At 41.7% G+C, this 16685-nt stretch overlaps 1 protein-coding gene across 1 annotated transcript; it reads left to right on the forward strand.

Moving 5' to 3' along the window:
- Window positions 1-3053: 3053 nt before the first annotated feature.
- LOC146706132 (uncharacterized) lies at window positions 3054-4825 on the forward strand. Its single transcript, XM_085465247.1, has 3 exons — window positions 3054-3218; window positions 3363-3645; window positions 3773-4825. The coding sequence occupies exons 1-3, from the start codon at window positions 3127-3129 to the stop codon at window positions 4292-4294; spliced, it is 897 nt and encodes a 298-aa protein (XP_085321373.1). The 5' UTR covers window positions 3054-3126; the 3' UTR covers window positions 4295-4825.
- The last annotated feature ends 11860 nt before the right edge of the window (window positions 4826-16685 follow it).

Genomic DNA, 16685 nt, shown 5'->3' on the forward strand with positions numbered 1-16685 from the left:
AAACACTATGTAATAGCAATCAGCTATCTGTGAAAGCAATAGGATAGCAAAGCCAAAATCTCTAGCAGAGGCAGATGGGAACAGCAGGAGATAAAGCGAGCCTAGCTGAAAATCGATAAAGGCATCAACAGAGTGTCATTAAGAGCAGCGAGGAATTACAATGCAATGGCCAACTGGCTTATTCTCTGTCTCCTGCTCCAGCATTTTTATATAGAAAGCCATATGTCTGGCGTGAGAGTCCTAACTCCTCACTTTTCAGCCCCTTTTATCTGTCTCGTATTCAGTTAAAAGATTTAACATAAATCTGAATGTTGTATCAATATATCATTCTGGGATCAAAACTCTTGGTGCTTAGCCAGGGCCAGAGGGCTGGGGCTTTGAAAATAGTTTACATTTTTAATCCTTAAGGGTAGCATTGGAGTCCAAGTCAGAATGAAACACCGTGTGATGATCTGTCTTGTGAAGATCATTAAAAATCAACAGCAAAATTCAAACGCCATAGAAGAAAAGTGGTACTTTTACATTCCAAAAAGTCACGGATTGCCCCGAGTGGCAAGCATAGAGACAGAAATTATTTTTGGATATACAAATTTTTTCAGTGGAAACATTTGATTTTAAAAGTGTTAAGGTTAAACACAAAAGCATCAACAGAATGATTTAGGATTAGACTTAGATTAGGAAATTAGAAATTAATTTGATTCTTGGAAATACTGCAGGTGTTTTAAAGAAAGATCTGAAGACAGGGTGTGTCTTATCACTAAAAGAAACTTAAAAGAAGCTACCCTGAAGATGGCAGCGAAGTTAGCTTTGTTTTTACACTTAATTCTTCCAATAACACACTCTCATCCCACACAATCAGATACTGCTATTTGGGCAGGCAACACAAAGACATGCTCAAGGTGTCCTTTGATACACTGACTATGGCAATATCAGGTGGTGAGAGATAACGGCTCCTTCTTTGAGAGAAAAATAATGCTTATATTGGGAAACTGAAGGACTGAGAAGTTTTCTTTGTGGTTTGTATGTAGACTGTGTCTTCCTTTGTTTCTTGTCCAGTGCATGTAAATGCAGTGCTAAGGGATCTTCAATGGCTTATATGAGACAAGTTAAGAATAAGAGACCCGTTTTAAGCCCACTAACCAAAACAGACACCCAAAGCACACTTTGTACTTATTTGCCATCTCTTACACCTAAACGATTATGATTATGCTGAAGAAAATGGTGACAGCCGTCAACACAGAAGTCAACGAGTTCAAAACCATAGTCTACAAACTGCTGGCTGATATCACGGTGGCTGTCTATCTTTTATGCAAAGCATGCTAGTGAGCTATGCTAAAACAAGAGTATGCAGATCCCCGAAGGAGGACATGGACCCCCTCCAATTTTTTAAGTCTTTCAGCCAGTCCAAAACTCTTCTCCAGTTCCCAAAATCAAGCCAGCACTGTGGCATCACTGAAAGTTACATCTTTCATCTCCAATAAAGTGATTAGTGTGGCTGTTCTCCCAGGTGTTAACTGATAAATACAGAAGCCTCACCATGCAGGGACCTGTGACATCCCTGGTAACAACTACAAATCAGACAAGTCCTGAAAGAGAACCAAAGAAAGAAGAGTCTCGGATTTATTTAGGATGGTGTGTCTATATATGTACAGAGCTAAATATAACGTCTGTGGACGTGGGACACATGTAACTTCCCTCCTTTTAATGTCAATCTGTCACTTTACCCTTCTCAAATGCTCACACACAAACCTGCACGTTATGTTTGGACACATTTTGAAAGCACAGACATAAAGGCACACGAATGCCTACAGTGCAAGCGTATAAACCCATCACTCTTTCCTGTTTTCTGTCTCATATTCTCTCTTTCATAGATTATCAGCCCCACACACAGTTTGTTTGACAGGCTCATCAACCATGTGTGGATGGAACAAAGTGTTTCCTCTCCCATGCCTCTGGGGTATTCAAACATTCAAAGCGTTTGAAACATGTGCATTCCCAGTTTTAAAGATCAGCTGTTACTAATGATTTGCCACACATGAAAAATGCAAGTAAGGCATTATGTAGGATAAGACAATGCAATGGCATAAAAACGCCGCTTTACTTCACTTACAGTTGCTCTAAAAATATTTTATAAGCACCTAACAAAGAACATAATATGAATGCAGTGAGCACAGTCCTTCAGAGTGTTTTACCAGGGATCTGTGTACTCATCACATTACTGCTTTAGTCTCTCGTAGTGTATTTATAGCAGTAGGCAAATGTGACACAAACGTTTATAGCAATGTGCACTAACTTCCCAGCTTCCCAGTACAAACATTAGCAACTGTTCTGCTACTATCATTTAGTAGAGAAAGGACAAAAAGAAAGTGAATATTGCACTTTTGTCTGTTAGTTGGACGAAAAGTTACAGAGTCGATTCAATTCAGAAGCACAAAACATAAAAGATCTTTTCATAATATTACAGTTTTTCTCGATTGCTTAAACACTATAACCAGGCCTCTAAACTAAAATTTCAAAACCGTAACGCTATTGTTCAAAAAGCTCACCCATTTCCCTGAACTATAAACACTATTCCCTGCTTTGACACATGACTCAAATTTGGTGAACTGTTACTGCAAAACTCTACACACAAATCCCTACATTTTACAGTGCTTACACCATGTAGTCATTTAGAAAGCACTAGCATGCAATAATATTAACTTAAGTCAGCATAGCTTGAGCTCAATTAGCACACAATTAACCAGGTGGAAACACTAGGAGTCAAAATTTAGCACACACCAATCAGAACCTGCGATGGATAGATAAAAGGGCCAAAGTCAGCTCATTCAGGTTTGAAACAATGGATCCAAAGAGATGCAAAGGAAGAGGACGTGGTGGAGAAAGAGGACGTGGTGAAGGAGGAGGACGTGGTGGAGGAAGAGGACATGACATGGTGAAAGAGGAGGACATGGTGGAAGAGGAGGAGGAGGTGGTCTAGGACAACAGGGAGGAGGGAGAGGTGGAGGAGGACGTGGTGAAGGAGGTGGAGAACGATGGCGACAAGGAAGGGGAAGAGCAAGGGCAACAAGACAGTCAGTCTCGGATGAAATTCGAGCCACTTTAGTTGACCATGTCCTTGTCCATGGGATGACTATGAGGGAGGCTGGGCAACGAGTACAACCAAATTTGAGTCGCTTCACTGTTGCCTCCATCATCAGAACCTTCAGGGAGGAAAACAGGTAGGTGTACTTGCAGTAAGACTGCTTTGTACAGTAACGTTTAAGTTACTGAACTTATGTGTCTTGAGTTTCAGTATGTTTCCATTATTTGCCTGTAAAATGAATGTGTGACAGTTACAGTAATGAGTGCTTCTATTTTTGTAGGACACAGAGACGACCACCTGGTGGAGGCAGGTTAAGGCTTTTGTCGGAGGAGCAAGAGAGGGAACTTGTAAACATGGTAATTGCAAATAATGTAATCCGCCTGCGAGAGATTCAAAGGAGAGTGATTGAGGATGATCATCTTTTTCGAGGCATACATGCCATCAGCCTCTCCACAATTGACCGCATCCTCCGAAAGAATCAATTCCGGATGAAACAGGCATACCGAGTCCCTTTCGAACGAAACTCTGACAGAGTGAAAAACCAACGTGTGGAATATGTTCAGGTATGAGTTTTGATACTGTATAAAGTATTGTGTACCATCACAGCATGGCAGTTTATGCTGCCATTTCAGCACTCTTGAACTGTGGTTCAGGGTACCGATTGACTCTACTGTGTTATGTGTTTTGCAGAGAATCTTTGAGATTGAAGGACGGCCTGTTCCCCATGAAATAATCTTTGTGGATGAGGCAGGTTTTAACCTGACCAAAAGAAGGAAAAGGGGGAGGAACATAATTGGCCATCGGGCTATTGTAAATGTCCCTGATCAGCGTGGGGGGAATGTCACTATGTGCGCAGCCATCAGCCAACGAGGGGTACTCCACCGCCATGCCGTACTAGGACCCTATAACACTATGCTTCTCCTTGCTTTTCTTGATGGTTTAAGACAACATATGTTCCAGCTGGACTACAGGGAACCAGCACAGCCAGAGCAGCCTCACTACGTTGTTGTGTGGGATAACGTCAGCTTCCATCGCGCTGCTCTGGTTCGTGACTGGTTTACCAATAACCCAAGGTTTTCTAATATCGTTCTGCCTGCATACTCTCCCTTTCTAAACTCGATAGAGGAGTTATTTTCGGCATGGCGGTGGAAAGTGACCGAGAACCTTATGTCCATGTTCACCTCCTTCAGGCCATGGAAGAGGCCTGCCTAGACATATCAAGTTTTTCCTTATGCTACCTTAATTCTTGCATGCCAGGGGTGGATCAGGCATGCAAGAGGATTTTACCCCCGCTGCCTGGCTGGGGCCAATATAGCCTGTGATGTGGATGAGATTCTCTGGCCTGACCCAGACCAAAGACAAGATGCTGAGGTGGGATAATGTTTCTGGTGTGTGTTGTACTGTATAGTACATGAATGACAATGTGCCACTGTACATACATTGGTTGCGTCTTTTGTGTTTATCATGTGACAAGGGTTTTGAAGGGGAGAACCATAAGCAACCTATTTGTTTTGGAACTATTGTTTTGAATTAATTGTACCAGTGTGCAAAACTCTGTTGTAGTGTGTGTGTTTTTGAGGGCTTGTGTTTGATGTCTGTGGGCAAAGTTTGGTTTTTCAGCAGGAGTGAATAGTTTTGGGTGTAGAGCTTCATTTTGACCTGGAAATAGGATGTTTGGGAAATTGAGTGAGATGTTATGGATTTGTGTTTACTGTTGTGAGGATATGAGGCGTAGTTTCAGGAAATGTGTTTTAGCAATCGAGAAAAACTGTAAGAGCAAATTTCCTTAGAAGTGCTAATATTGATGTCTCTGTGTGGTGCTGAGGATGTGAGATAATTTCTATAATATTCTCCTGATTGGCAGGTGTCACTTGTTCAAAGATTTCTCCTGGAAATCTCTTGTTTTGAAGCTATTGCGACATCTTCCTCTTTGTAATTTGGGAATATCTGGACAGATATATCACTGAAATGGCGGTAACTGACCAGGTTTGGTGACATAGTTTTGGGTTGCACTGCCATCCAGATAACATACTTAATTATCATTAGCCATTACTAATTGTTGTGCTGTAATTTAGAAAATTGCATAGCTTTCTTTTCTTTTTCTTTTTGGACGGTGTGGTTCTGTGCAGAGGTGGTGATAGGTCAAAAACCCCAATACCACCCTACCAAATACAACCATTTCCATCTTGAAAGGTCACAGTTGACCTTGTTGGGTGACATCATGGTAGCCCTATGGTGGATCTCTCTGTCCTCCATTAAAATAACAATGCTTGCTAGCTTAACAGCCAAGTACCCGCATAACAGCAGCAACATACCAAACATTACGTTACAGTAACACTGTGTTGGTCGCACTGATAATGCATTGTGGCTTGTGAATGGTAACTTTACATGAAAAACTGAAAAATTAAATCAAACTGAAGTTTCTATTAAAAGCTACATTTGTGTGTTATCTTTAGATAGCTGGAAGTGAGTTGCCATGATCTACACCAGAAAAGGGTGTAGAGTGGATCTGGCTCACTCTGAGCAGGAAGGAGGTGGGACAGGGCGGGGCTAATGGGCCATGACTGGAAAACTTCAAGCACGTGAAGGTGGAGCTCATTGTTGGAAAGCCTTCTTTATCGATATTACTCCACCCCCTTTATTTTCCTGCCCCCTCCCAATGCACACACAGATACAATTTTCCTATATTTTCTCCACAGCCTATCGTGTAATAGTAGAAACATATGCGCACTGCTGTGCTGACATGTGCGCCGGCCCTGGGTCCACAGGGAGGGTGAGGGATACATGGTGCACCGAAAAAATGCTATTAATTCCTCTCCTCCTTTCTTTTTTTCTCCCGTTTTCCTTTAGTTTCCCCACTGCTAGAATGATCTTTTCACTTTTGACTTTGTGCATAGTTCTACCAACTTTCTCCTCCACAGCTTTAGTTTCTTCCAAACTTATTGATCCCCACTTTTCTTCCTCTGTTTCTCAGTTTTACTGCCCTCACTTGTTCTGTCTGGTTACTCTTCAGTCAGCATTAAGGGATCTACCTCTCTTTCTATTGCTCCCCCTTCCTTGTTTTCCCCCTTTTCCTCTTTCTTTTACATTTTTCACCACTGGCTTTTTCACCGTTGGTGTGTTGAAACAAGCACAAAGAGCAAAAGATGTTTTTAAAGAGAACAAAAGTCCTTGACAGCTGCACATTTGCCTTGGCCCCTGCTTTTGAGCAAATTCCATCCCACCCATTTGCATCACTCTCTGCTCCGCCTGCCTCACGTTCTCACAGCTCCCACGTTTTAACTTTCCGTCACTTTTTTTCCCCTATGCTCCCTCCCTCCTTCCCTCGCTCACTTCTTTTTCCTTTCCGTGATTTTTACAACCCCTCTCTTCTAGATCCCTCTTCTCCACTTCCCTCACCTATCATTTGTAATGTTCCTGCTCTTATTTTTCTTCCTTCTCGTCTCCGCGTAACCCATCCCTTAGCTTGGTTTTGCTTCCATTTCTGTCTTGGACGACAGATTTGTCATTTACTGTGACCATGATCCAATATCCTTCTGTCAGCATGATTCTGTCCAATCAGAGTGAAGTGGTGGTGTGACCGTGACTCCATGGAAAAACAGAGAAGGAACAGACAGGCATCCTTGCAGAGAGACAGACAGACCAAAAGAGCCTCCACCAAGCAGAGTTAAGTATGTCTGACACAGCTTGATGGAGACTCATTTTCTCAGAGGTTCATCTCACGAGTGTGTAGTTTGAGCGGGTGGGTGTTCGCTATAAAAGGGAGAATGACTCCGGTCTCTGGGATAAGAAACAGACATGCCCTCGAGTCGTTCCAGGGAAAAATGTAAACAGCTTTATTTTAACAGAGTTATTTTCTCAAGAACTCCTCACAGTAAGAAGTGCAGTGATAATAACAGAAATTCCCACATCACAAATACATAAATGATGGATGACAGGAATGGCAGAGTAGTGGCTGTGATATCCTGGATGATGGAAGCGCTGAGCTCTTTATTACTTGGGAATGAGGGTCAGGTCAGGGTTACACTGTTACATAGGTGGATGGTTACACTAAACATGACCATAGTTCACATAAATAATTCCTGTGAGCCAAGAGCTCAGGCTTTCAGACTGCTGAAAACACTTTGTTTTGTACAGTTTTTTTCTACTCTTGGTTCCTTGTGATGTCAAAGACAGGAGATATCCTTAATAATCATCCCTGCTTGCTGGCTTTGTATTTGCAGCTTGCAGCTCAGTCTTTTAGCCCTGAACACAGTTATGTTAGATCCTATGGAGTACTTGTCTTAAAGTGGGTCAGCTGGACACTGAATTATCATTTGACTCACGAAGTGAACCATCCATGAGTCAAACAAAAATGTTAATGAGCTGCATGAACAGCTAGCTGAGTTATAAACAAAGGGTTTGGACTCAAAACCAGACAGATTCAAAAGAAGGGTTTTTTTTCTGCCTATCACCCCTGTGGCAACATATCACCCCAGTAGAGCCCTTTGCTCTCTGCAGGCTTACGTATTGTTCTTGGGGTGTTTAATATGACCATCATAAGCACACAGCTCTGCCCCACCCACCTGAGGTTCAAACCTTTTGTTGGGGAGGGGCGGCCAATCAGACTAAAGTTGGTTTTGAGGGATTGCAGCCTTATAAAGGAGAAACAATTGTTTAATACAGTGAGTAAACATAACACAGTGGTTGTTAGAGTCGTGGGAAGTGTGTTCCTTCTTCTCCCTTGACTGTACAGTTACACTGATCAGACTACAGTACATTTAGATTACAGTTAGCTTCTCATCCTATTAATATGCAAATAGTATCCTTGCACAACTAGTACAAAACTAGTACTAGTGCAACTAGTTCAAAAGCATGTGATTAGCTGAAGATCAGCAAACACCTTTTTGCTTTAGTAATTTGCTTGTCTGGAGCATTCAGATGTGTGTTAACAAATAGTCTTCCCAAGAGTGGACATCCCAGCAAATTCACCCCAAGGTCAAATGCTACTGCTCAGACTATACAGGCTGTTAAATGTTATATACTATACAGGTTCATATGTTAAATGTTATTAGAAAAAGCCTTAACAGATTTGACTTGTTTGAAAGCATTCCCACGAGCCTTTTTTAAAGGACGTAAAAAAGTAGATGAGCAAACCAGAAGACTCCTGGAACAATGTCCTTTGGATAGACAGAAGCAAAATAAAGATGTCTTGCCATAATTCATAGTGCCATATTTAGCAAAAAACCAAACACAACATATCAGGATAATGACCTTAAGTCAACTGTCAAGCACGGTGGTGGAGGGGTGATGATTTGGGTTTGTTTTAGAGCCACAGGTCTTGTGCACTTTGCACCCATTGAGCGGACCATGAACTCCTCTGTATACCAAAGTACTCTAGAGACAAATGTGAGGCCTTCTGTCTGACAGCCAAAACTTCATGCAACAGGGCAATGATCCCAAAGCAGCAAATCTACAACAGAGTGGCTGGGAAAAAAGGATTAAGGTGCTGCAATGACCCAGTCAAAGTTCAGACCTCAACCTGATTGAAATGATGTACTTGGACCTTAAAGAATTTGTGCTTGAGTGAATGCCGGTAAATCATTAGTTCAAGTTACTGAATCAGTGCATCAGAATTTACTTAGTTTTACACAAGACTTTATGGAGTCCTGTGATTATATTATAATATACCTCAGGACTTTCAACCAGTAGGAGTTCGAGTTCCATCCCATATGGCTATTTTTACTTCACTTTTCATTTTTGCCTTGCTTTTTGGTTAGGTTTATGCTCCAAACCAGCAAAAATCTGGTTATGCTTCAGTTAAAGAACTTCTCTTTGTTGTCCACACATTATAAACCGGACGACTCTCAACTTTAAAAACATTTTTTTAAACTCCCTGGTTACTAATGAAATGATTCAGTGTGCATTGACTATAAGCACATCTAATGTTGTATACAATGAGGTCCTGACCAACCATCACTATAAATGACAGTTGGGGGGAGAACAGGTTGCGTTGTTTGCCTTTATTGCACACATTATCAGACAAATTAGATGAACCATTGCCTAAAGTTTGATTTGAGCAAATTGGACAGCTCCAATTGTTATAATATGTAATACTTCAGTATATTTCAGTCTAGCCTTCTTGTGAAAAATCTGGAAGAAAAACATGTATTTTATGTGCTTTTCAAATTTAGCAAATAACAGGGAAAGACCGCAACTGTGTGAGGTTGAGACTTCATTACTGCTACTTTTAGCTCCTGGAATCGAATGAGGCTCTAAATTATGCTCTTGTGGATGCTCATCTCTAACACTGTTCTGAAGCTATGTTGTCAGTGGATGGATGTGGCCAGGACGCTGCCTGTTTTGTTTTGCGCGGCGGACTTTGGTTGGTGACGCTCAATTTAGGTGTCAGGTGATATCAAATTAAATTTGACTTATGGAAACATGGGGCTGCCAAAAAGAACATTTTTAGGTGGGACAAACCACAACCTTAGAAAATCATGTGAAAAGGTTTCTTCTCGCTCTTCTCTGCAAAAGGTGTGAGAGAATGGATTTCATTATAGTCTCTCAAATTACTCCTTTTCTGTCTGAGCTGAGGTGGATGTTTGGATTCCAGAGGGTGCTCATGCTCTAGCTCATTCTGCCCCAGTAAAGCCTCAGGTCGAGGCAGGGCACAGAAAGTCTGCAACGGTCAGCTTTCCAAATTGGCTTTGTCTTGTTGTCCCAAACTTCCTTCACTCCCTGCACCAGCCCTCCTGCATTTGCAGAGAAATGCATAGGAATGACTCTGACACAGAAAACATTCCTTTCTTAACTTCCCATTTGGATACAAGTACCTGAAAATTGCATTTAAACCTTTCCATTGGAAATTCAAGCTGTGGCAGTTCCATGTAATGTTTTAATAAACTGACTGAGGCCACTGAAAGATACGCTTGTTGGTCGAAAGCAAACCTTTTACTGTAATTGCCTGAAATTGCCTCAAACTTGCAAAATCTGTGCAACAGTGTTGTTTCCAATTTACCCCACTTACAACCTCTGACATAAAGCGATAGGCATTTTGTGGTTGCATAGTTGTATTGTGTGATGTGGGCTGTTGCAGACATGTTTTACCCTAACTCTCCCAAGTTCTCCCCAGCTTCAGGACATGGTATTTAGCACCACTTAATGAGCCTCAACTTCAGCTGCCTCTTTTACAGCTAGCCATAAAGCCAGACAATACAACATCATTAGTGTCCGTTCTCATGAAACACTTTTTTATATAACTGGAGAAAGGAAGTTTTCATGTTACATGTCCACAAAAATATGTCAGGGAGATCCTGTCAAACAATATTTCCTCCACAAAAAAGTTTTGTGTAAAGTCCACTAATCATAATTAAGCTATTTTCTTCCTCTGCCTATTTTAGGTTGGAAAAAACAACAAAAATGAATTGGCAACACCTGGTTTTAAATGAGCGTGGGGAGACATTTAGCTTACAGCATGAAAATGCTTTTGCTGTGCAAAGGAAATGACATTTGCAATGTTTGTCTCCATCTGTTTTTTCAACTCGTCTTCTCTCACTCTACACAAAACAAAAAAATGTTCTGCATTGAGGATGACAAAGTAACATATACGTATGCACTAAACAAAGTCGGAACTCATGTGTAGCCTGCTAGCTAGCTACTGTTTGCATCATGCTTACTCATATGGTAACTCACTTCTAATGGCTGAGCCAAGGAGACAAGCAGTGAGGAATATACAGCTCTCATACATTATACATTATTCATTATAGCATATTAATCCTGTATTCCTACCATTTACCTCACAACTTTGGTAAATGGACTCTTTTATAGTGCTTTTCTACGTCACTTGAGCACTTTTTCCAAAATGTCTCCTTTACCAATTCACACACACACACATCTATACAAGCACTTTTTTCTGTGTCTAAGTGTTGTCTATGTATCATCATTCATACTCAACTGAACGCATCAGAAGGTATTTGATTTTCTTATCTGCTAGGCATAGTTTGTTAATTTGTTAGTACTCTCATTGCACGAACATGATGCTGATCACTTCTATGGATTAAAAATTGGTCAGACTGAGGCAGTACTCTATGCTACAAATGTTTCTACACTTGAACTGTTTGTCAAAAAGGCCTCTTTACATGTTTTTGGGATGATAAAATTGCTTGGTGGAAAAGACTGAACCCCTTTAGCGGCCCTACAGCATGCACTCATAATTTGAAGTTTAGAGTTTGTATCAAAGGAATGAAGATGGGATCAGAACTAAGAAGGATTATAAAAGTGCCGGTGTGTGTGTGTGTGTGTGTGTGTGTGTGTGTGTGTGTGTGTGTGTGTGTGTGTGTGTGTGTGTGTGACAAGGTTTGGGGGTGGATTGGAGGGTTACACAGAAGGTCCAGCAGGAGGTCAGGAAGCTGCTTGTGGGGTGCAAGGCTGAGCAGATCAGGGGCCTGAAAGACTCTGTTTACAGAAGCCACAGTCTGCTTAAGGCATTAGACCCCTCTCCCCTTAGCTATCAACACTTCCCAGAAAATTTACACATACTCTCAGCTATGCCAACTCACATCAATGTACTCATGCATGCTCAAAGACAAGAAAAAGCAGTGTTAACAGTTTAAGTATCTGTTTCACAAATATGAACAGGTATAGTAACAAATGTACAGATCCTCTAAATTGCTTAGAATTAATGAGTCCTGTGAATATGGAAAGTCTGTAAAATACCCAATGGGATTGTGGGAGAGTGCTGACGTGGATGTTTTGCCTGGAAGGAGATGTTTTGCAGCTGAGTCATCCCCAGCTTAGGAAGCCATATCCTAGGCAGACTGCACCCCTCTGACCCCTCCCGCAATCTTCCTCTCTGCCTCCAATTCATGCTATGTCTCCAAAGGGACTCTTAGCTGATACAATGAATGCCACTCCTCCTGGGAGGTCATGACAAGAAGGTCCCCCCCCCAGTGGAAAGCTGTCTCCACAGGGAACTTGAAAGGCTCTCCTCTCTGGGAGTTGGAAGTTGACCTGAAATGGTCAACTTCAGCAGACAGGCAAACAGGTGTGAGTCTTTTACTCATAAGCTGCCATTTACCAGGGCCAGAGACCCCCAGAGGAGGCCTGACACCTAGACACGTGTGTGTAAGTCCAGGGAAAGACACATAACTCACGCAGACACGTAATGCTGGGTGGGTGGGCCTGCTATTTGCTGACACAACAGGAAACATCACAGCTGTCAACATTTCAGGATTCTGATTGTTTGCTTTTAGGTTGAACAGTTTTCTGGTCTGTCGGTTTGTTTGTTTGTTTGTTTGTTTTCTGCATTAGACACACTTTTAAAGGTGTTAGATCAAATTATGGAAAGTATTTTTCTCAATTGTCAGGCTTACTGTATGTGCTGAAATCTTGACACACCTAAATACCCCAGAGATCAAAAGATTTTTCAAAGTTTGTGCTTCACAAACCATTAAAAATGGGAAAGAAATCAAATAAAATCCTTGTCTTTCCATAAACAGTGTTCCTGTCACGTAAGGTATTGGCAGGAAAACGGTTTTAAATCTCCTCAAGGCCCCAGATTTTCTCATCCATTTTTTAGTTCCATGTGCAATAACTCGGTGTTGTAACTCGAGGAGCCAAGAGCTGGCCAGCTGTGGTCAGCAATTTTTATTTATATGACTCAAATGTCTATATGTCACTTAATAATTTTAACAACTGGTCTGGTAAAAACTGACATGGTTTCTGATCCTTCACATGCTTAGCAACCACTGGTTGCTAAATAAAAATAAGTATTCCCCGACTACTTGTCAGTAGTTGATGCACATTGGTGGCCATCACTGTGAAAAACGTAAACCCTCAGTCGCGTAGGTCTAGAGACTAGTCACTGAACCTCTGGTAAAAACTGGTCACTAGGAAAACTAGTGCTTTCCCTAACTGGTTAGCTTGCAGTTGTGGGAGGTTGCTGCCTGTTGCTGGGTGAAACTTGTATAGAAGTTGCTGACCTGTGTGCAAGCACTCGTCAGCTACTTGCTAAGCAGTAGAAATAGAGAAAATTCACCTTGAAAATAAAAGTTGTTCCACTGAAACCAACACAAAATTTCAAAATTTCTAAGGCAATTGTCCATTTGCAGTTTGTGCTGCACTTTTTTGGTGGTTAGCAAGTGTCTTCAGACACCTCACTGTCTTCCATGCGAATTTCGGAGGATTCTTTTGGTAGCAACCAAAACAGTGCAGTGTCCTCTTTTGCATCTGATTTCACACAATGACAGCAGGAACCTCCAGCCAACAATTTTTCCCTAGCAACCACAGGTTGTCAGGTGGTTACCAACCAGTCTCTAGGCCTGTGTGACTGAGTTTAGCAGTCTTAAAGCAGGATCAATATGATCTCATTAACTTATAAAATGAATTAAAGCAGATATGTAGTATATCGTTTCTTTATGATTCATAAACCAGTGGTTCTCGTGAGTTCCCAAATCTACGCGCATGGCCTCTTGTGTGAGTTTACACAAATACCTCACTATTTGTTGTTACTGCCTCTTTGGCAGCCCAGAAGTTAAGGAGAAGCAGAATTGCATGCTAGAAGAGGGATGATCTGATATTGTCGTGTTGGTGTTGTTCCCAGATCATCATGAAAATGTTGTTCCAGGTACAACATTGCAAGTGACCAATCACGTTGTTGTGACGTTATTCTTTTGCGCGCCAACCCATTCGTGCATTTATGACATTCCAATGTTGCAAGGACAATATCAATTCTGCTTACCATTTATTAAAGGGTTAGGGTTAAGGTTAGAGTCAGGATTCTTTTGGTCCGTTGATCGGCGAACAAAGGTGGTTTCTCGCAGCTTAAGTACAGTTTTTTGTTTTAGGCCGGTTTTTCCCGAAGTCGCAAAAGTATGACGTCACAACATTCTGATTGGTCACTTGCAGTGTTGATCCTGGAACAACATTTAGTATGATGATCTGGGAACAACACCAACACGACGATATCAGATCATGCCTAGAAGAGTGCCATGCCAAAGGAAGACTGCAGCAGGCAGACGCTTGGCTCCGCAAAGAGCTGACTCAGGAACGTGTGCATAGACACCTTCAACTGCATGAATTGATCTTTAGCATTTTTTTGGTCATTATATATACTATGGAGCTGATGCCACTGAGTATCTTTTCCATATCTGCAATTTGCATTGCTTTTCCCCTCCTCCCAATCCTGTTTACTCCTCTTCTCCCCCTTCCTCCTTGTCTCCATGTAAACTCTGGGTGAGGGGAGGGGGGTTAAGATGGTGGGAAAGCTGCTTGTAGGAAGTTTTTTTCCCCTCAATGTTAATGTGTTCACCGGCTGGACAGCACATTCTTTCCACCTCTGTCGGCCTCACGGGTCAAGCAAAACCATACCTCCTCTTCTTTCTCCCCCTCGCTCCCTCTTTCTGTCTCGCTCCTCCCTTTCCTCTGGTTAATGCACTGAAGTAACTTAGTTAAACTGTTGGAGTGGGAGCTCCAGGACTGGATTTGGGGGGGAGGGGGGGCACATTGTCAGCTGAATCACACTTTCCAGCGGTTTCCCTCTCTTGTGTTATTCAGGTGCTGTCTCTGCAAAAGGGCAGGAAAAAAAAGGAGGAAAAGGCTTTAAATATAAACATGTGTGGCACACCAGTAACGTGAGTGTTTCCATTCCAGACGCTTGATTTATGTCTGGCAGCTAAAACGCAAGACACAGGATAAAGAGGAGGGGGTGGGAGAGATAGATGTGGTCAGCATGGAAAGACTGCGGATGGAGAGTGAGATGAGAGCCTGCTAGGCTCCAATAATTGCGGGCTTTGCCGAAATACGTCTTTTTTGTCATTTGCACACTTGCACATGAACCGACGCATCCTCGCAACAGCTGAATGACTCTTAAGGAAGGAGTGTTTTAAACATCCTTCAAAATTTGTAAAGTCTGTGTTGTCAGTTTGTTTACTTTATTCAAGTAGGTTATTTCTTTGCCTTCAGTTCGCTCCACAACTGGAAATGCTGCACAGCCGTCACAAGACAGAAAAGGAGCTGAGACATACCGTACAGCATGACTGAAGTGTTACAGGGGTGAGTCATGGTGCACTTAGACATTTCCCTCATTGTGGTTTTGTACTCCCCAGAAATGACCAGCATAGACTGAAACACAGACACTGACTAATCCTGATAAAAGGTGATCTGACAGCCAACACGGAGAACCAATCAGAGCAAATTTGTCCATTAATGATGTGGAAAAATGTGCGGAACAGCCTCATGTCCTGCAGTCAGTCTACATTTTTAGGAAATGGTTGAGATAAATTTTTGGACTGGAAGGGGGCGGTCATAAATCGGCAATGTGGCAACATGGAAAAGTCATGACGCAACATTTCAAGACGTTTTATCAACCAGGAAGAGTTTATCATGCCTAGATATGCTTGTCAAGAACAAAAGCTTGCACGCACTTCAATCAAGACCAAGAAAGACTTTGAGGACCTGAGGAAAAGCTGCAGGGCATAAATGTACAAAGGGGACAGAAATTATATGTTTCATGGGTCAAAGAGTCAGGGATTTGAGGTGTAGTGCAGTTCAGATCTTTTGGCTGATATTTGAGGTAATTTAAACACATGTGGCCTGTTTGACAAACGGAATGGCGATGAAGAGAGAGGGTGAGCTCATTTGTTTTTGCCTGGGGTCCTCGATGGTAATGGGTCAGGGGTCTGAGCTGTCAAGTCAAACGTCAAACGTGGATGGCGGAGAGTAAAGAATGGACGGGAGTGATCTGCAGGTAATGAGAAAGTGCTGAGTTCCTTTCTTGGCTTTTATCTCAGTAAACCTGCCGTGCTTCTTTCTACATCCTCTCCTGTATTTATGTCTTTATAATCTACACTCAGACATAAACCCAGTCAAACACACAGTGCATCATTTGGTGTAATAACACATACAAGTTGTCTGAAATGCAGCTAACTGCTGACCAAAAATGTTTAAAGTTACACAAGGGACCTGTGATTTTAGGACCATGAAAAAGCTAAAATGGTAGTTCCCCCTTTAAGAATAGGTATATTGTGCTGGGGTTTATTTTCAAAAGAAATCAAATCCAACAGAAAAGGCTCAACATAAGTGCAGCTTGACAGGCCCAAAACATTGGATCGGATGTCCAGAGAAGAGAGGTCCCGCAGAGAGTGTGAAAGTGAGCATAGAAAAGAAAAACAAAGGTGCCTGAAACAGGAGAGAACTTTGGCTGCCTACAGTATTTTGCCCCCCACCCACACATTTGTTGGTTGATAATTACTGCCATCTGAACATATACCAGACAGAAATGTATCCAAGATAATCTTGATTCAAACCATCATCTTTCTTCTGCTATACTCAAGTTTTTAACTTTATTCAGGTACATAATTAACAACCCACATGTCCTTCTCTTACTTTTTTAATGTAAGCACAGCATTTAATTGTATTATAGACACTGTAAGCAGTTCTCCAACAGGTTCATTTGTTTTAATCCTATTCAAATGGGCTCTAGTTATTAGCATAGCGTTTGATATCATTTTAAATCACAGATGCACCTTGCTAACCAAACTAGCTAGCCAGCTTTAACTATGGGGGCTCTAAAATCAATTTGCTAAAAAATCTGGAATTTATATTAATAAGGTTTTATACACAC

Source organism: Copadichromis virginalis, linkage group LG7 (assembly GCF_057382275.1).
Source record: "Copadichromis virginalis isolate Kocher_CV1m ecotype Utaka linkage group LG7, C_Virginalis_male_GT1.1, whole genome shotgun sequence".
In the NCBI taxonomy this organism is placed as follows: Eukaryota; Metazoa; Chordata; class Actinopteri; order Cichliformes; family Cichlidae; genus Copadichromis; species Copadichromis virginalis.

Excerpts from the sequence above, each read along its gene's own strand:
- LOC146706132 (XM_085465247.1), top strand. The coding sequence starts at position 3,127 with ATGACTATGAGGGAGGCTGGGCAACGAGTACAACCAAATTTGAGTCGC. Across the intron at positions 3,219-3,362 it reads ACCTTCAGGGAGGAAAACAG|GACACAGAGACGACCACCTG; the intron begins GTAGGTGTACTT and ends CTATTTTTGTAG. Across the intron at positions 3,646-3,772 it reads AACGTGTGGAATATGTTCAG|AGAATCTTTGAGATTGAAGG; the intron begins GTATGAGTTTTG and ends TGTGTTTTGCAG.